The sequence below is a fragment of the Neophocaena asiaeorientalis genome, unplaced genomic scaffold (genome assembly GCF_003031525.2).
Source record: "Neophocaena asiaeorientalis asiaeorientalis breed wild unplaced genomic scaffold, Neophocaena_asiaeorientalis_V1.1 scaffold96, whole genome shotgun sequence".
Lineage (NCBI taxonomy): Eukaryota > Metazoa > Chordata > Mammalia > Artiodactyla > Phocoenidae > Neophocaena > Neophocaena asiaeorientalis.
The window spans coordinates 54,607-76,216 of NW_020175831.1; the positions used below are offsets into that span (position 1 = coordinate 54,607).

A 21,610-nucleotide genomic window follows, 5' to 3' on the forward strand; every position below is an offset into this window, starting at 1 on the left:
CTACCAAAAAGAGGGAGCAGGGATTTCCCTCGTGGTCCAGTGGCAAAGAATCCGCCTTCCAATGCAGGTGATGTGGGTTCAATCCCTGGTCGGGGAACTAAGATCCCACATGCCACGGGGCAACTAAGCCCACGCACCACGACTAGTGAGCACGCGCGCCTCAGCCAGAGAGCCCGTGTGCCGCAGACTACAGAGCCCATGCACTCTGGACCCCGCGCGCCACAACTAGAGCAAGAAAACCCACATTCCACAACTAAAGAGAAGCCTGCACACCACAATGAGCGCCGCAATGAAAAATCCCATGTGCCGCAACGAAGACCTGACACAGCCGAATAAATAAATAGATCAAATAAATATTTTTTAAAAAAAGAGGAAGCAAACCATAATAAAGGAAGAGATGAAATCCAGCAAATGGGAGGTTCAACATAACAGAAAAGCAGATGGAGTCCCCAGGATGAAGGTGAAGGGAGATCACAAGCTGACAGCTATGTAGTAAGTACAAAGTCCAGTATCAGACAGTTCCAGGAAAATGGTGTAGGGGCTGTGGAAAACAGTCTGGCAGTTCCTCAAAAAGTTAAAAAGTTATGACCCAGTAATCTCACACCTTAGGGATATACTCAAAAGATTTGAAAACAGGTATTCAAAAGCATACATGTATACCAATGTTCATAGCAGCACTATTCATAACAGCCAAAAGGCAAGAACAACCCAAGTGTCCATTAACTAATGAATGGACAGACAAAATATGATATACCCATACAATGGAATATTATTCAGCCATAAAAAGGAATGAAGGACTAATATATGCCACACACAGATAATTCTTGAAAACACTATGCTAAGAAAAAGCCAGACACAAAAATTCATATTGTATAATTCCACTGATATGAAATATCCAGAATAGGTAAATCCATAGACAGAAAGTAAACTGGAGCTAAGGAAAGGCAAGAATGGGGTGTTAGGGCTTCCCTGGTGGCACAGTGGTTGAGCGTCTGCCTGCCGATGCAGGGGACGTGGGTTCGTGCCCCTGTCCAGGAAGATCCCACATGCCGCGGAGCGGCTGGGCCCGTGAGCCATGTCCGCTGAGCCTGCGCGTCTGGAGCCTGTGCTCCGTGGAGGCCACAACAGTGAGAGGCCCACATACGGCAAAAAAAAAAAAAAAAAAAAAAAAAGAATGGGGTGTGAATGTTTAACTGGTACAGGGTTTTCGTCTGGGGTAATGAAAAGGTTTCAGAAGTAGAGCTGGTGGTTGCACACACGGTGAATGTACTAAATTGTGCACTTTCACATGGCTAATTTTATGTTAATTGAACTTTACCTCAAATTTTTTTAAAAAGAAAGCAAGCTCCTGGATTGCTCCAAGAGGATGAAATTGACCAAACACCTACTCTGTTTTAAACATATTAAAATGAGATAGTAGTAACTGAGGCCAAGTCTGAGAATGAATTGGCATTAATATACAGAAAATGAAATAATAAAAATTAGAATCGCTAAGAAAATCATTTTAGTCATGCACAGTGTTTACAAAATTGTGGTGATTCAAATATGATTACCGATCTAAGCAGAATCATGACATAATTATATGGAGGGAGGGGACAGAAAATGTCCAAGTCTGTGATAGAGAGGGAAAGGTGAAAAAGCTAGCTCCTAATCTTCCATAGTCCAAATTAAATAAAAAATACCTAAAAGTGAAAAATTAAAAAGTAGAAGTGCCGGCACATGTTTATTATTTAAAGCTATGAAAGTAAACACTGAAAGAAACAATTACGAGAATTTAAATAAGTTGCCTGTGGGAGTGAGAAATGAAAAATGGGGGTGAAATGCCACAGAGGATTGCTATTTTTTGTAATAAACCTAATAAAGCTAAAAGGGAAGGAGATGGAGGAGGAGTGGTATATATTTACGCTGGTTATGAAAAACTAAGCTCACCTGAAGAAACTGTGTGAATTCTGTGTAGTTAAGATGCTTCTTCCGATTATGCCCAAAATGCAGCCGGATAAATTCACAGTCCCAGTTAAAAGGGATATGGTGATGAACAGTAGTCTGCCCAAAAATTTCTTTGACATTTTCTTGAAAGGGAAAACAAAAATAAATAAATTATATCTGGAATAAGTAGTTTAGTCCACTGCAATGTTCCTACAGAAAGAAATTAAGAGAAATTTTAAAAGTCAATATTATCTGTTTCTACTAACATTAGCTGCAAAATTTTTTGTGCTCAGAAACCCATGCACAGGAGCACAATTGATACAAAATATAATTTTACAGTTAAGATTGTGTACCATTACATATAAGGCCATGAGATTCTTAATTTCTCTTGATTTAATTTTAATTAGAAAGTGATTTATATCTTGCATTATAAATGGCTGCTACTTTGCATTCCAGTATAAAATCAATAGTGTTTTCCCGGTTCCTCAAGGAGTCGAATTAAGTCCTTTATCAGAAGCATGAATACCTAAATTACAGTATAATGCAATATTTGTCATACTAAGTATGGCTTGATTGAGGCTTGATTATTACATTCACACTAGCCTGAATATGTCTATTGAAGATAGGTATAAGAAATACTATCAAAAGCATATCATTAGCTCAGCAGCAAGCACCTTATTAAAAGCTTCTGATATTGTCAAAAATATGGTCTTGACACAAAGCTACAAGATCCCCATAAAAACCATGATTATTAGTCTCAGCTATTAAAATATTTTAAGATAAGTGAAATTAGTGATTCACTTTTAAGTAAAGAAGGACTAAACACAGTATACTAACTTTTAGATAGGAACCAGTCACACTGTGTAATATACAACCAAAACGCTCTGACAGCTTGTCTTCATGCACTAACAAAGTCATTCACTTTCTTACACCGTTCTACACTTACTATGAAAGTCAATTCACAAATGACTGGTACTTTAACAAGCATAGACTGGATAGACTAATTTAGAAGCTCATGCCAAAAAAAAAAAAAAATCGTTAACAAAGTTAAGAAAGCAGGAAGCCCGTTTTACTGATGTCTTAACAAAATTATTTTCAAATTTAAGCCAATTATATTAGTGAAAGGATTTTACTATCTATAGTTATCAATTATACTAAAGAATTAGTAAATACAAGCTTAATGTTTTATAATCTCCAACTATGCTATTTTATCTAATTTCTGCAAATTCTTTGAGTAAGATATAAATCTCATATTGTAAATGGTTTAATGGATTCCCTTTAGTTTTAATATACTTTTTTTTTTTTTTTTTGATAAAAGCATTGCTATGCTGGGGGAGCAGTAGGGAGTGTAAGAATCCTGAACTGGAAATCCTACCAGTCTGGACTCAACATGACAGCTCTGAATAGATCACAGTGATTAGTCAGTTGGAAGGCGGCATTGGATGTCACTGGGGAGATGGGATTCTCATCTTTTCTTTCAAATGGAATGTAGCATTTATTTCTGGCCTAAATAGCAACAGTATTTCAGAGTTTTCAAATCATGTCAATTATTTTCATCTTCCATAAACACAAATTAAATATATGAGTTTTTGTTTCTGAAAGCAAAGAATTAATGCAATACAGCAAGTCATGGGATCCTAACCAACACAAAGGATTACCCTTGAATCTATATGAAACTTCAACAAGTCATAAGATATGTTAAAGTTTACAAAATAATTAAAATAATAAGGATGGCAAAAAACTATTTAGAGTTAAAAGTATTATGGCCGTTTAGCAAAGATTTTTTTAGGATCCTCCTAATTCAATTAATTAGTTGCTTCTCTTTCCAAATTAATTAATTTGATTTCTTATTTTAAGTGTTAAACTAAGGGAATATGAAGAAATTAATGGAAAGCATATTAGGATAACTTAAATTACTACATATATTTAAGTAACATTAAGATAAATTATTAAAGGGAATGAGTTATTTTATAACCTTTATTTTAAAGGTCACAACTCCCAAAACTCAACTATTTGATAGGAAATATACGTATTGCTACCTAAATAAGTTTTATATAACAGTGGAATAAAACTGAATTGCCTTTGTATGACTGGAAAATATCAGAATCTCAAGTGCGAAACTATATCAAATAAAGCCAAAGATTCAAAAGCTTTCAAACTTATGAAAATTTAATGAACCATGAAAATTGTCTTCTATTATCACAAAAAGGATATTTATAAACCAAAATTACAATGTATAATTTACATTCAGAAAAATAGCTCTAAAATAAAAACTTTTAACTAAAATCCTATTTTGTAAACTACTTAGCAACCTTTAAATAAAATCTTACAATACCTTTGAAACAATTAAAATGATGGCTTAAATTACTCATAATAATTTCCCCAAATATAGAAGTGTCATTTTCCATGAATATTTGTTTAAACATTTCTCCCTTCACCCAAAGTGGTCAGTTGACAGCTTTGTATATGGTTTTATTATGACCATTATTATGTGCTGTTGTTTATTAACTACCCCCAGACACTTTTAATTATTTTAGCCATGTCACAGGCTACAAAATTTCAAACCTACTTTGGCACCTCTCAATATTCCACTTCCCTTCTGTTATTATTTCCACTACCAACTGCCTAAGGCTAAATCAGGAAGCTTACAGAAATAATTAGTACAACTATTGTTTTGAAGTCAAATTCATAATTACCACTTTACTTTTACCAGGATATGCTTATTTAAAAAAAAAAAAAAGTTATACAAGAGCTCCAGAACTGGAGAGCTTATACTTGTGTGAGGCAATAGCCCAAAGAGCTGATGATCATCTTATCTTACCCAGTTTTATCAGGTTCTGTGCGACATGAAAGGGAGCACCAATAATCTCAAATATACCCAATATATCTAACTGAAACTACATAGCAAGTTTCCCCCCCAGAGAGAATCCCGTCTTTCCAGTGGCAAACAAGGGTCTTTAGCTCTCCAAGGAGTACTATTTCAGTGGCCACAGTTCTGGCTTGGATGAAAGGGATATGATAGTCACGTCTTATTGGCAACAAGATCATGATCGAGTGTTTTATACTAGGTTGGCACTGCTAAGGGGAAATAGGAATCCATTTGTTTTCTGACATATAGAAAACAAAAGACCACTTTTTCACTTCCTGCAGAGCATGGGCTCATGAAAGAGATGGTTTATAATTCCTCTGAAAAGGGAATTGGGGCCAGATACAAAAGTAGCCTGTCATTATGTTCTATTTGCTTAAAGGAGAGGAGCACAATGAGTTGTCAGGAGGGCAGGTAATGGTGACAACTGTGATTAAGTAAAAATGTTCACAGACATATAACATTAGTCAGTTTAGCTGTATCAGTCACTTATGATGATTGCACTAGATGAAATACATCGAAGCATATATATTATGTAAATATGTCTTAACAGAAGTTTTAATTTCCCCAGCAGCCCACACTGTGTCTCCCCATCTCATCCACCCTCATCCCTCCCCTGGTCCTTATGGGAGCTTCCTACTGGTCTTGTTCACCTTTCTGCAGTACAAAATTACCTCTGACCGGGGCTGGCACTCTTCTCCAAGACTGCCGCCATGCCTGTTCCATGAATGAGCCTGGAAGGAGCTGCTGTACCAACGGTGTGGCCAGAGAACTCCTCCTGTAGGTATACAAGCCATCAGCCCTGTGACACAGCCCACCTACCATCAGCCCAAAGACATACTGATTCCAAGGATTCCAGCCCAGCAGGAGCCACTCCTTCCAACTTATAGGCTTGAGATCAAACATTTTTATTGTCAGGGGAAAAAAAGTCCTCAATAGCTGAGTTTCACCTGCACAGTTCTTAAAGTGAAGTCAGAGGGGCTTTTAGAAGGACTCCCACCAGGAACAATGAATATCCTTGTGTATAACTGAACAAAAACAATGGCAAGACTTGCAGAAGTAATGAGTTTCTCAGTGAGGGAAAACTTGGGGGGAAAGAAGAGGAACGACTAAGAAACTAAAAAAGAAAAAAAAGGAAAACAACAAAAAGATCAACAACAGGAGCTTGTAGAAGTCCCAGCCAACCCAGCATGTCAGGCCAGACTTCTAGGTTCTATTTCCAGGTGGCTCATTAGTTTCCGGGGTGACCTCCTCTGTTTTACTGAGGGAAAAGTATTTCTATTAACCCTTTACCTACCTCCAAAAGGGACTACTGTACAATCAGTCAACAGAGTAGTCCTGCTGCCAAATATATGTAAAGGTCCACTTCTCAGGAAAAATGAGTTTACATTTAAAGAGCATCTATTACTATAGAAGTTAGATGCTTCAACAATCTATCACCAAATGGCATAAAAACAAGTAAAACCATGTTCTCTTTTTACCTCAAATTCTAACCTACTCTATAGCCTTGAATATTAATGTGACCTTCTCTGCGATACCTGAAAGGAGTCTCAAAAAGTCTTCCTGATTTAATTTGAACACCCAAGTGAAGCTCTCATTCTTACCAAGTTAAACTAGGCATTTATTACCATTAGAATTTCATATTATACCATGTCTATAGCTTTGTTTCCACTGAGAGAGGATATGACATTTTTCATATCTAGACTTCCATCTCCTAACTCTTTTTAACAATAGCAGTGGTCATGCCTAAAACAGCCCAATCAGATTATTACTCCCTTTAGGGAAAAAGAGTCTGTTTTAGAGGCACAAATGGAACACATTTTTATTTGTTATACGTAATGATGGTCAAACACGGTACAAAATTGAAAGGAATCCCTACTTTTTGAGGGTTCTACAGTCGGGGTAAAGATGTGCCCCTGGAAAAGTTTTCTTCAGAGAGTTCCCATTCCCAGGCAAACACTTTGGAACACAATGTTGATGAGATTTTTAATAGAAAATTTAGAATATATAACATTCATTAGTTAATAGGTAAGAGTGTTGTTGGGGGTTTTTTTTTAGAATGATTACATCCTTGTTAAAGCAATAGGGTTTTTGGTTTTTTTTTTAACTTGGGACAAATGCATGGCAACTATTGACAACACAATGTAGAATAGCTGGTTATTTAGGGTACGTCAATCTAATTCTATTGAGCAGAATATCCAGTACACTAGTGGACAACAGTGAGACCAAGGCAAGTTTACACAATATCTAGCACACACCAGTCATGCAATGGCCCCTATAAGGCTCATGCCACCAGGCAGAAACAGATATACAAGCCATTAAGTAATCATCCACAGCATGCATTAGAAGTTTTACTAAAAGAACACCAAAGAAGAAACAACTGATGATTTTATTCACTCTTTTAAAAACTCCAAAACCCTCTCTTGAGCTTGTACATTCTAAAATGGATGACCAAGGTCTCAACGTAAGTCCTCTCGCCCAGAGCAGAGGTAACTCTAATTAAAAAAAAAAAAAAACTTGTCCAGCATTCAAGTAAATGTTGTTCAATACTGATATATATAAATATTTGCAAAGATACACACAATTTAAGTACACAATTTGATGTGTATAAAAAGCATATCTAAAAAAAAAGCATAGATGAGAATATACACAAGTACACAGATAACATCATCGTCATAGTCCATGAGATATACTGACGGCGTAATAGTCTTTCCCCACTCCATTACACCTTGCATCCAATATTCTCTCCCGCCTTTCTCTCCTGACGTGCACAAGAAAAATCTATACTTTAAATAAGCTCCAAACTAGAAAACATAAGGCCATCTGGTGAAAAGGATTTAGAGTTAGAATGGATCTAAATTTTCCTTTTACCTAAACATACGTCTATAAATACATAAGCACAATTCATTTTATTAAGTGAGTACAAACATGAAAACTGACCTTTATCATAGATCCAAAATCCTATTAAAACAAACTCCAAGTTAATTATTTCCTTATGTTGAAATTCTGTAGTCTCGAATACAGCCTGAAATGAGTGGGCCTTAGAAATTTTGTTAAATGGCATCTGTAACAGTTTCAATGCTTTTCTTCTTTTCTTAAGAATATAAAATTAAAAATTTTCTCCTTCATTATGATTTTTTTCATTTTAGTTAAGAAAGTTTGTCTAAAAATGAATCCTCAGAATTCGGGATGTAGGGCAGGGAGGGGAAATGGTCAAGGTCCCCAGCAAATAGGTGAGCACCCTCAAGAGAACCATCCAGTTAGCCAGGGACCACAGGAACAATGTCGAAAGGGAGCTCATTTTTTTCTCATTCCATAAGAATCTTCCTAACTCTAGATTATGGAGCAGCAGAATGAAGGATTCTGGAGGGTTTATATGCTCTTCAGTTCAGAACAGGTGCTATAAAAACTAAAACTGATTTGTTCTGCTTTTAATCCTAATTATATTTTCTTGAAATTTTAACTCATAAATCATAGTCTGAGGGAAAAACAAAAGATCTATAAAACACTAAAGTTGGAGTCTAATAACTACAAGCTTTCATTTGCATGAAATAATGTGTGTATAAACCATTCAGCTACTTCCTACACATTTTAATCTGCTAATCAACAATGGCATGAGTCTCTATTGTTAGTCTGTTGAATAAACTGACTTGAGTGACTTATTTTTAAAATAGAAATTGGAAAAAGCAATCAAATGGAGGAGACACAAAGAATCATGATACCAAGGTAAAGGGGACCAAAAAAAATAGAAATTGGTTTTGGGAAATCTAATTCTTAAGAAATGGACACATGACAGAAGCACGGGTATACTGTCACTAAGGCAGATATTCATATCAAGTTATTTCCCAAGCATCTGTGCATCACATTTGGAAATAAGGTATATGAGCATGTGTGATACTTATAGAAAATGCAGCATTCTCAGCAGTACAGGGTTAATGCTGAATGATGAGATGATAAAGGCTTTATGCTTTAAACTATAAAATCTGGGTGTTTCTGAGGAAAATCAACATTCTTTAGGAGGCAGAATGGCCAGAGCTTGCTCCAAAGCAGAGAGAATGCCAAGATAAACACAGACACCTAAAGAGCTCTGCATAGGTATTTATTTGGGAAAATCTTCTGATAACAGAAGACAACTGGGTCAGTGGGCAGAAAGAAGGAAACAATCAATGCCAAGCTAGAACATGTGCCCACTAAGATGACAGCAAAGGCGCACTGGTCCTTTCAAATACCTGTATTTTCTCACCATTCTCACCATAGCAGCGATACATCTTCCTCTGGGTTTAACTAGAGGATATTTGTTTTACAACCAACACTACAGTGAATAAATATTTAGTGCTGTGGCTCAGGGGAAGCCTGATTTTCAAGAGTTTCCCTACCACATATTGATTCCAATTCACGCCACTAAAGGGGTTCAAGTTGAGGTTTACAAGATGAAAAAGTTCTGGAGACCTGTTTCATTACAGTGTGAATATACTTAACACTACTGAACTGTACGCTTACAAATGGTTAAGATGCTAAGGTTTATGTTAGGTGTTGTTTTACCACAATAAAAAAAATCCAAATATTAAAAAAAAAAGGGAGGAGTGCTGTAGGTCCTTGATAACACTACATTATTTTTATTGAAAAGCCTCTTGCAGGAAAAAATTAGCTGATACTCTTACTAAACACATACTAATTTCTGCAAGTAAGCCTCTTCAAAAAACTAATACATGGCTATAGATAGAAATCCTAGCTTGTATGCTTTGAGACATCCACAATGTGCTAGATTATGTGCCTACCAAAGGATTTAAATTGATTTCTACATCCAATTCAAATGGCAACTTTAATATTCTAGTCTTTTTGCCTAAAACCAAAAATCTAAAATGGGGGTTCAGAGAATGCTAACTATTCTTGCCTTAAGTCCCTCCTTCAGTTCCATTCTTAGGTGTTAAAATGACATAGCAGCAATTTTCCAAAGATGCTCCAGAGAAGCTCTGAACTCTCTACCCAAAAATTCCTGAAGGTATGAGATGATTACTCCACGTTGTTCAGTCTGTTTCATAAAAAATGTTGCCCAGGCTGGCCCAGAACAAGATAATTTTACACCACCTACTTTAGGAATGTGAAAGTGTCAGAGAGTCAATGAGTTGATGTAACAACATTCCTAAATTCCTTAATTTTTTGCAATAGTCTAATGCTTAAAAGAAAATAAAGCCATTTTAATTTTATCTATGTATATCCTTTTAGGAAATTAATACTTCATTTTTTGACTAGCTCTTAAAATAAGCAGCAATCTATATGCAGTTACTAAATTTAGCAATTAAAAACTGAACCAGCCTCACTAACTTCACTTAAACATATAATCTTTTTTTTTTCTTACCAAATGTCACCTCTCCATTTCCACTCTTGTCAAACAATTGGAAAGCCACTATGAACATGGAATCTGGAGCACATAAAACAGATTCAAATGCCAAAAACTCTTGATAGGAGATCAACCTGGAATAAAATATAAAATATTATTGGCTGGTAACCTGCCTTTACAGTATGAATTGTAGCTCAGGGTAACCAAATAACTGATGAAGGGAAGTGTCTCTTTATAGTGGTATTCCAGATAAGAAAGAAAGAACGAATAATAGAATGTTACCGTTTTGTAAACCCTTAACTCATTAATGGACCTGGGCAATAATCAATAGCCTCTAACATGGCAAGAAGAAAGAGACTAGACTGAAAATAATTGAACCTGAATCTGATCAAGTCTCTAGATCAGAGTTTCTAAAGCTTGGCCCTCAATCGTGCCATTTGAAGCTGGATAACTCTTTGCTGTGGGGGCCTCCTGTGCATTCTATCATGATTAGCAGCATCACTGGCCTCTGCCCACTAGATGCCAATAGCACCTGCCCCACCGAGAACCACTTTAGATGTAATCAACAATTTACAGAAAAATACAAAGGACAAAGGAACATCTCAAATTAAACATTACCACAGAAACACAATCAGCAAAAATGCAGACTGTGGGAAACTACAGAGTGAACATTCTGTATATGCAAAAAAAAAAAAAAAAAAAAAAAATTTTAAAAAAAAAAGAACTTTTAAAGAAGATATGGAGGAGAACCTCATTAAAGACCTAAGAGATGTAGCAATTAATTACAAAGATACAGCTCTTATTTGGATTCTGATTAAAGCAAAGTAAAAAAATTTTTTTTTTAGTTTATAAGAAAATCAGGAAATGGAAATACTGTTACAACACAAATGCTTGATGATATTAAGACATCAATGCTTTTGAGGAGGTTTTGTTTTGTTTTTGGTAATTTTTCTTATTTTCTAGAAATACACACTGAGATATTTACAGATGAAATATGTCACCTGGAATTTGCTTCAAAATACTCCAGAGGGGCTTCCCTGGTGGCGCAGTGGTTGAGAATCTGCCTGCCAATGCAGGGGACGCGGGTTCGTGCCCCGGTCCGGGAGGATCCCACATGCCGTGGAGCAGCTGGGCCCGTGAGCCATGGCCGCTGAGCCTGCGTGTCCGGAGCCTGTGCTGCACAATGGGAGAGGCCACAACAGTGAGAGGCCCGTGTACCGCAAAAAAAAAAAAAAAATATATACTCCAGAGGATGGAGGAATGGATGGAGGTATAAGTGAAACAAATTTAATAATTATCGTAATAATTATTAAAAGTGGGTATATTTACTTCATTAAAGTGAACCCTAAGATGAACTGGGGACCTTGGTGATTATGATGTGTCAGTGCAGTTCATTCTTGGTTAAAAAAAAAAAGTCTTAAAAAAGAATTAACACTCAGGGTAGACATTTTTGGCAAAACTTTTGTTACACTTTTATATATGTATACATATTATATATGTGTGTGTGTTTGTTGGATTGTGATGTAAAATGTACTTTTTAGATCAAAAAAGTTTGCAGGCCACTGTGGTTAAATTATACTGGCAAATAAAAGCACAAACTAACCTCAAAAAAAGTGGGCAATGAGTATATTGCATTTATTATACTACTCTTTGTTTTATATATGTTTGAAATGTCAATAATAAAATTTTTAAAGGAAAATTCAAAACCAAAAGGAAGAAAACTAACTTATTTCATCCTATAATACTCAAGGTTGTGAAATTAGCCAGTGGCCAAAACTACACTGAAATTGCCTTCAGTGATCTTATGGAGTAGGCATATGCTAGTTTAGAGTCATCTTCCACAACAAATCTTGTTGCAAATATTTCATACCATGTTGCTGCTACTGATAGTGACTAGTATCCAAGTGACAGTATATATCCAAGAAATACATATAACAGTATATATCCAAGTAATTATACACACACACACCAGTAGTGCCACATTCTACTCTCAAATGGGCTGATTTGGACAATACATTTATAGTCACACTATCCAAAGGAACAGACCTAATTCTTAATGTAGCTTCTAGGCCCACAGGATCTGACTTCTCCGTATCTCTTCCCTGCTCTCTGCACTCCAGGCCACTCATTTTAAGCTCCTAAAACAATCCATGCTCCTTCCACTCAGGTCCATCATTCAGCAATTCATTTTCCTTGGAATGATCCCACCATCTCCAAACTTCTGTCCATTAAATTTCCACCCAGTCTTTTTTTTTTTTTTTTTTTTTTTTTTTTTTTTTTTTTTATATTTATTTTTGGCTGTGTTGGGTCTTCGTTTCTGTGCGACAGCTTTCTCTAGTTGCGGCAAGCGGGGGCCACTCTTCATCGCGGTGCACGGGCCTCTCACTATCACGGCCTCTCTTGTTGCGGAGCACAGGCTCAGTAGTTGCGGCTCACGGGCCCAGTTGCTCTGTGGCATGTGGGATCTTCCCAGACCAGGGCTCGAACCCATGTCCCCTGCATTGGCAGGCAGATTCTCAACTACTGCGCCACCAGGGAAGCCCTGACCCCAGTCTTTACATAGCTCATCTCAAATATCATTTCCTCAAGAGAATCATCTTAAAGTCCCCAGATGACTTCACATCCCCTTCACACATCTCAAATATCATTTCCTCAAGAGAATCATCTTAAAGTCCCCAGATGACTTCACATCCCCTTCACACATCTCAAATATCATTTCCTCAAGAGAATCATCTTAAAGTCCCCAGATGACTTCACATCCCCTTCACACCTTACAGCAGTACTGTACTTTTTTAGCACCCCTCACAGAATTCTTGTTAAAGTAATTATGTAACTCATTGTTTAAAGTCCAATTCCCCGTTAGAAGGTAGGCCTGTCAGAGCACAGGCTTGATTCAGGGTAGGAACTCATAAATCTTCTTGAATAAACCCAATTTAGAACACATGACTTTTTAGAGATACCTGTTTTCCAACACAGTATTAAGAAAGTGACTACATTTTACTTTTCATTTTATGCCCTCATTCATCTAAGACGTATTTTACATTCAAAATTACATTTTCTATTACTTAAAACACTTTGAAGTATGTTCAAATTACACAGATTACATTATATCCAAAGCAACGATGTACTCTATGCCTTTGCCCTTTTTTGAGGGAAAGAAAGGCTTTGTGGTGGTAGTATTCAGGGCACTGAAGACTATGCCCTCACTGTGCCCACGCTGAAGAATCCTTGGTGAAATTAGGAGCTTGAGTGCCTAATGAATCCTGGGAGGAACAATCGAAACTGTTTATCAGGCCACATGTCATAACACACCTTATGCATTACTAAAAAATATAGTAAAACTCAAAAGTATGATTATCAGTACACAAATTTTAGGGTAGTAAAAAACAAAGAAGTAACAATATATCAGGTATCATCATGACTGTGCACACACTCCTAAAAAGCAATGAGCAATATGTGGTTTTAAGCCCTGAACAAAACTAAAGATCAATGAGAATGTATAACACAAATACAATAGTGATCTAGGAAATGAGTTAGAGTAGACTTTCACTTTCTACATTATGTAATTCAGAAACATTTGAAATTTTTATATTTATAATAAAGAATTAGCATTATTTCTTCTGCTCATAACATTAATTTTAAAAATAAAAATTAAAAGTAGCTAGGCTGATTATAGGAGGGAAGAACAATGCCCAGCATCTTGGTTTTTCCAAAACAAGCCTCGGGAATTAGACATCAAAAATACAATTACCCTGAAATACAGAATATGTAGCTTTAAAGCATATTTCATGCTCAGTAGTAAAACCTTCTGTATTTATGAGAAGAGGTCAAAGACCTTTTTCTTAACTAGCAAAGGTCATAAATGGTTGGCTGGCAAGACTGAATTTGGCCCACACATATGTTTTCTTTAGCATGTAAAGCATTATGTTTTTAGTTAGGTTTGTTGCCAACATGAGGAAATCCTAAGATTTCACAAAACTATCCAGTTTTCTGGTTTCTCTTGATAAATTATGAACTTGGGCAACAGGTTTCTGGTTCCAAGCAGCACCAGCTTCCTGGAGCCTAGCAGAAGCTGCCTTCTTCAGAGAGACCAGGGCTTGCCAGTTATCTACACCTGCCCCTGCAGATTTGAGACTCTTGCAGCGTAGATTTCCAACTAAGTACCATTTTGTTTAAAATATAAATTCTATGGACTTTATTAAATATCTACATTTTTATCTACCAGTATATTCAAAAAGGCAAATCATATATTCATGAAATTTAGAGTCAGAAGGACCCTTAGAAAATCTGAAGAAGTGATCTGTTCAAAGACATTCAGCAACCCAGTGGGCCACGTTGAAGACTCAACTCCTGCCTTCAATCCAGTGTTCACCATCCTGCCCTCCAATCCCAAATTTAAAGTTATAGTTGAAAAATAGAAAGGGTATCTGGTACCTATAGCAAGTAGAACATTATTATAATATTCAGCCAACCCTCAATACTCAGAGTTACCTTTGTTATACAATGATTTATTTAAAGAAAGAAAAGTCAATTAAGAAACACAAAAGCAACTTAAAAATAAGTCATTTCATATTATTCACCCTTAAAAAGGAATGAAATTCTGATACATCCTGCAACGTGAATGAATCTTTAAAACATTATGCTAAGTGAAATAAGCCAGATGCAAAAGAGCAAATATTGTATTTCACTTCACTTCACTGATGTGAAGTACCTAGAACAAATTCATAGAGACAGAAAGTAGAATAGTGGTTACCAGGAACTGGGTGTTGGGGGAGAATGGGGACTTGTTTAATGGATATGAAGTTTCAGTAGGGATGATGAAAAAGTTCTGGAGATGAACAGCGGTGACGATAGCACAACAATGTGAATGTACTTAATGCCACTGCACTGTACACTTAAAAATGGCTAAAATGGTAAATTTTATGTTATATATATTTTAATACAATAAAAAAAAATAAGTCACATGGGGTTTCCCAGGTGTGCACGTTTGTCAAAACTCAGGAAATGTACCTTTAATATTTATATTTTTCACTGTGTGTAAATGTTACATCTAAAGAAAAAAACCTCAAAACAAATATTAAAATCTAGTTAATAATATGCATGCTGAAATATTTAAGAAGTGTATCAATGTCTGCAATTTACTTGAAATGTGTAAAAAAAAAAAGATGGACTGACGTAAAGATAGACGATAGATACATGAAAAGAAGTAGAGAAAGATGTTAATGGTAGAATACATGTGGTGGGTATATGGGGTATTCACTGTAAAATTCTTTCAACTTTCCTGAATGTTTGAAATTTTTCATAATAAAATATTGGGAGGAAATGGGGATAGGCCACTTATTCTCTCTGATATGCTCCTTATCTATTTTTAGTCCACAGGCATTTTATACCACATTGTAATGTAACAATACTTTTCAGAAAGCAAGAAACAGTCTGCTTATCTGGCAACATAAAGCAAACATGTTCCAGAATAATTTTTAAAGCTCTTTTTCCTTTATTCTGCCATGATTCTCCTATCTATAAAAGAATCCGATCAAGACTTCAGCAAAACTAAGGCAAACCACAAGCCACTATCTGTGGAGTGAAGAAACCATTGCTTACTTCACACTTTGATAAATAGTTTGTTTCCTTTTCTTTTTTTTTTTAATTTATTTTTGGCTGCATTGGGTCTTCTTTGCTGCGCGTGGACTTTTCTCTAGTTGCTGTTGTCTTCATTGTGGTGCATGGGCTTCTCATTGCGGTGGCTTCTCTTGTAGTGGAGCACGGGCTCTAGGCACGTGGGCTTCAGTAGTTGTGGCTCCCGGGCTCTAGAGCGCAGGCTCAGTAGTTGTGGCGCACGGGCTTAGCTGCTCCACAGCATGTGGGATCTTCCTGGACCAGGGCTCAAACCCATGTCCCCTGCATTGGCAGGCGGATTCTTAACCACTGCGCCACCAGGGGAGCCCATAGTTTGTTTTCTTTTAACAAGGATGAGGGGGCACCTTCACTTTTTACCCTACCTGCTGTTTGACTTTTTTCAAAGAACATGTATTCATTTTATAACTCTGAAATAATATATTTTATTAATTTGATGTTTTAAAATTTTCCTAAAGAGATCCTTTTTAATTTACTGAATGGAAACTAATAAAATTTTACAACATTAATATGATAATTTTGTAATTTTTAAAACAACCAAGATTTCCTCATTAAACGTTTTTCTATATGCATGTAGAATATTAAAGGAAAACACTTGTGAAAAAGAAAGGAAGGAAAACTAGAGTTTTCCACATTATAGGAGAATAGGGCCTCCTGATGAAATTCTGACTAGAGCTAAATATAGAAACTATGGTTCTAGAAGTTACAGTTTCAAACAAGAAACTGTCTAAATATTTTAGATTAAATCACACAATAATGGTTCCCTGAGATCTGCAATTAATGCACAAAATCATTTTGCTTTTCATTATACAGCCAGAACTTCAAAGTTTAGGCCACAATCTCACAAATAATGCTTGGCTAATGGCTTTTACTTTTAGACAACCCATCATGCTATTTATACTATACAATGCTGTTTCTACATGGCTCTCCATAGCAAGCACCTGCATCAAAACACTCCTGCTTATTTTACTATCTGTTGGAGGAAAGGGAGCAGGGAAGAAGAGAAAGGGGGCAGTTTACATGCTAAGAAAACATGGAGGGTAAGGGCAGAGCATGGGGCCACATTTGACCACTCCCAAACCTCCTTTTCCGATACACTTAACTAAATCACTCAAACTTGTTTATGCTAGTTGTATTAACTGAGATTTGGTCTAGGGTAATTATAAACAATATTATGTGATTCTATTTCAAGTTATATATCTATAGGACTCATCATCAAAAAGTATAATAGAATCAAGGAATACCTCTTGGAGCTGGAAAAAAGATGGACCAACTGAACTATTCTAACTTTTCATCATTGCCCAGGGTAAAGGGGCGGGAAACAGAACAATGGGGAAAATATAGTTTTTTTTAATTAAGAGAACTTAATCTTGTGTTATTGGGGAAGTCAATCAACCTCTCTGGAGCTCATTTTCCTTAAATGTTAAATGAGGAAGGGTTGGCTACTTGGAATAAGTTAAACATTATCAAAGCCTCTGATTTTCTTAAAAGTATTAAAGAAACTTTAACAATGATATTTAACTTTTTTTTAACATCTTTACTGGAGTATAATTGCTTTACAATGGTGTGTTAGTTTCTGCTTTATAACAAAGTGAATCAGTTATACATATACATATGTCCCCATACATCTTCCCTCTTGTGTCTCCCTCCCTCCCACCCTCCCTATCCCACCCCTCTAGGTGGTCACAAAGCACCAAGCTGATCTCCCTGTGCTATGTGGCTGCTTCCCACTAGCTATCTATTTTACATTTGGTAGTGTATATATGTCCATGCCACTCTCTCACTTTGTCCCAGCTTACCCTTCCCCCTCCCCGTATCCTCAAGTCCATTCTCTAGTAGGTCTGTGTCTTTATTTCCGTCTTGCCCCTAGGTTCTTCATAACCTTTTTGAAGTCATAGACCCTTTTGAAAAACGTGTGATTTCTCCCCAGAAAAATGCAGATAAAAATTCACTCATTTCGCATTATATTTCAGCAAGTTCAGGAAACTCTGAAGACTATCCAAGAACGGGAGGTTAAGAATCACTGTGTTTCTAGGGCTTCCCTGGTGCCGCAGTGGATAAGAATCCGCCTGCCGATGCAGGGGACACGGGTTCGAGCCCTGGCCCGGGAGGATCCAACATGCTGCAGAGCAACTAAGCCCGTGTGCCACAACTACTGAGCCTGTGCTCTAGAGCCCACAGGCCACAACTACTGAGCCTGCGTGCTGCAACAACTGAAGCCTGCGCACCTAGAGCCCGTGCTCCGCAACAAAAGAAGCCACCACAATGAGAAGCCGGCGCACCGCAAAAAAGAGTAGCCCCCGCTCGCTGCAACTAGAAAAAGCCCATGTGCAGCAATGAAGAGCCAATGCAGCCAAAAAATTAATTAATGAAAAAAGGAATCACTGTTTCTAGAAAAGTCCACCTTTCTCTTCTTTTAGAAATAATCTATGTTTCATAAACATATATTTATCATATATTTATAATTTTTATGACCTAACCCTATGAATCAGATTTCCTACCCAATCTCAATCTGATTTATTCCAAGGAGAGAGAGGAAAAAGGAAGTTTAAGATGTTTTTAAAATTTGAAATAGAACAGATTTACCTTTTCAAAAGAGAAACAGTTTTTGATTTTTTTTTTTTAAGTAAACACTATTCAACAGTATTAGATTCTTTACTAGCCAAACCCATTTTTGATCTATCCCACTCTGGCAACTTAAACACTTGATTACACTTGACCACACTTTAACAACACAACTGATTCTGGCAGAACCACATGAAGCTTCAAATAAGATAGACAAGTAGGATGGATCAGAGCAGACAGTCACAAAAGGAAGCATCTGAAAAGATATGGATATCTGAAAGCAAGTCTCAGGCCAAATTAATGACAATAAATACTCTAATAAAAGTTTCTAAAAGAGCTTTAATAAATTTGAAGAAGGAATTCTGATTATATGATTAATTTTTATATGCCTTACTGTCTAATCACTATTGAGAGAGCCAATGACTGAATGGTCCACAGTAACTCAGCAGTTCATTTGACTTTTTTTAAGAGACCAGGCACAAAATGTATACAAGTTCCCCGATATCTGCCATTGATAAATTATACAAAATCTTTCCAAGATATAAAGTACTCATAGTAATTTTCATGCACTGTGCTAGATTCTATGAGAAAATACAAATGAATACAATAACCCAGGATTCAAAGAACTTAGAAACCAACACTTCTACTTTAACTATTACAACAGCCTTCTAAACGAATTTCACTGCATGCAAGTCTTGTCCTACTCTAACCTTCCATTTTTCTAAAATCTGATCGTATTTGTAATAACAGAAATAAGGTTTAAAGACTTAAAACTAGTTTTGCCTCGTTTTTCAAAGTTCTTCACACAAGCACCTCTACAGGTAGGATAAAGAAACTGGGCCCTTGGAGGCCTGGGGCTGTAGCTTGGAACTCACAAAGCAAGGCATATAAATATTCCATTCCCTCCATAATACAGTCATACTTGATTTTAATATAAAAATGCTGTTTCCCCTTGATTTGAGTAAACTGACACTCTAGTAAGATGCACCTTGTAACTTCTGTGACTGCACACATGTATACACTGCCAGGCTAAAAATACCTCCAAACCTGAGAGTCACAAGCCTACAGGATACAGGCAAAGCTTAGCACATGAGGTCCCCAGCTGCACTCCAACCGCTACTCTGACAACAACAAAGTAATGCCACAGCCCCACCGAAGTACTTATAACACAACCTCCTCAATGTGTATGCAGCAGAGACATGCAAGTGGCCCTTGATGTTTCATGCCACTGTTGTTCCCTTTCCTGGAATTCTCCTCCCTATTTGTCCAACCACCAGCAAGCTCCTTTTTGTCTTGCCAGATTTCACTCAAGCATCACTTCTTCTAAGATGCTCTCCTGACCACCCAAAACATAGTTAACCATGCTTTCTTAGGTGTCCTTTGTATGTTTCATATGGTTCTACTATAACACCTTATTCCCAAAGTATTACTTTTTTTCTTTGTTTACTCATCCTCTTTCTCACTAAGCCATGAGCTTCTTCTTACGGTCAGGAACCTCATTTAATTTGTTTGTATTTCTAACGTCCAACAGTGCCTGGCAAATGGTGGTTGTTCAATAAATATTTGTCAGATAAATGAGTACACAGATAAATGAATAAATACCACTCTCTAAATTCTTCCCTGATTTATTTTTCTTCATAGCAGTTATAACCACCTAACGTTATAATTTACTTTAAAATTTTGTTTATTGGTTTTCTATGATTTATTCACTGATGGAATTCTAGTACTTAGAACACTGCTTAAAATATAGTAGGTACTCAATATTTACTGAATGAATGAATGAATGAAAGACACTTAGTTACCTGAAAACCATTCTGCTCAGATTATTCAATATAAAATACGGCTTTTGCATGTAATTTTTTTTCAAAAAAAGAAAAAAAAGAAAGAAATGCTAGTATATTTGATAATGGCACTAAATAACAGTTTTTATAAACTTCTAAGAAAAGATATGGTTTATTAATATTAAAATTCCAGATGGTCATGGGTAAATTCATGGTTTTCCTATTTTTTAATATAATATGGAAGAACATTAGTTTTTTTAAAAAGTGCATAAAGGTTCTTACCCGTCCTTAGTTTGATCAGCTACTCCTGCCAAGAGCTGCACGATCTTCGGATTGCTATTTGGATCATTATACAGTCCAAGATAGCGCTGGACAAAGTCTTCCGGGGTCATGTAATGTTCTCCATTGACCTCAGTAGTGGCATACTAAAAAATAAATAATGTATACTTACAATTAAAAGTATTCAATATCATTTCGTAGCCAACAAATGTTTTCTGAAAAGGTAAATTAAAGGCCAGTATCATAATCAAAATAAGAATAATAAATGCAGATTTTTCTCTGTATGGTCAAAAAACAAACACCCAGAGCCTGAGTTAAGAACATCAGTAAGGTACTGATACATGCTACAATATGGATGAACCTTGAAAATATTATAAGGTAAAGAAAACACACAAAATGCCACAAACCACATGATCCCATTGATATGAAATGTCCACAACAGGCAAATTCAGAGCTTCAGAGAAAAGAGTAGTTGCCAGGAACTAGGAGGAGGGGTGAATGGAGAGTAACCACTTTATGTAGGGGGTTTTTCTTTGGGGGTGATAAAAATTGTCTGGAATTAGATACTGGTGATAGTCATACAACATTGTAAATAAACTAAAAAACACTGACTTGCATACTTTAAAATGGTAGATTTTATGTAATGACTTTTATGTCAATCAAATGTATGTGTAGATATATATGAAAAAATATGAGAAAGACGAAGAAAGGTGAAAAGGCAGCCAAGTGAGCAAGATGGAAAGTGAGAAGATAACATCTGGAGACATCCTGCCTGCAAGAGTCGGGGGGTGGGGATGGGGACACAACCTGCCAAACCTTGAATGACAACAGCATAGCAAACAAGACCTGCCATCATAGGTACTCATTCTAAGTTCCAGGAGTGAGAAAAAACAAAAACATTCTGCCTTTTATGTCAATAATTTTAGAGAATAAAATAATAATAATACCTGCCTATCATATAAATGCCTCTTTATACATTCAGGGTTTTATGTACTATGGTGTGACCAAACATGACCAACCAAAGCCTTCATCTTTGGGTTGTAGTTGATCAATTTAGCTACTTCGGTCAACTATCAAAGTAGTAACATCAGAAAATTTGCCAGGATTGAGGAATACAAGGGCCCACTAGTGCCAAGCACGATAAATTCAAACAAACAAAACAAAAACCCACACCAGAGCCAGGCCCATCATCATAAAATTGCAGAACATCAGGATAAA

General features: G+C 36.4%; 1 protein-coding gene across 2 annotated transcripts in view; it reads right to left on the minus strand.

The window, feature by feature from the left end:
* The window catches only part of SLC25A12 (solute carrier family 25 member 12), a 113,569-nt gene that overhangs the window by 51,464 nt on the left and 40,495 nt on the right, over positions 1-21,610 (minus strand). For both annotated transcript variants that reach the window (XM_024732911.1, XM_024732910.1), the window contains exons 3-5: positions 20,396-20,538; positions 10,152-10,267; positions 1,930-2,069 (exon numbers count right to left, since the gene is read on the minus strand). In XM_024732911.1, coding sequence (XP_024588679.1) covers positions 1,930-2,069; positions 10,152-10,267; positions 20,396-20,505 — 366 coding nt within the window. In that variant the 5' untranslated portion in view covers positions 20,506-20,538. The remainder of the gene's footprint in view (positions 1-1,929; positions 2,070-10,151; positions 10,268-20,395; positions 20,539-21,610) is intronic.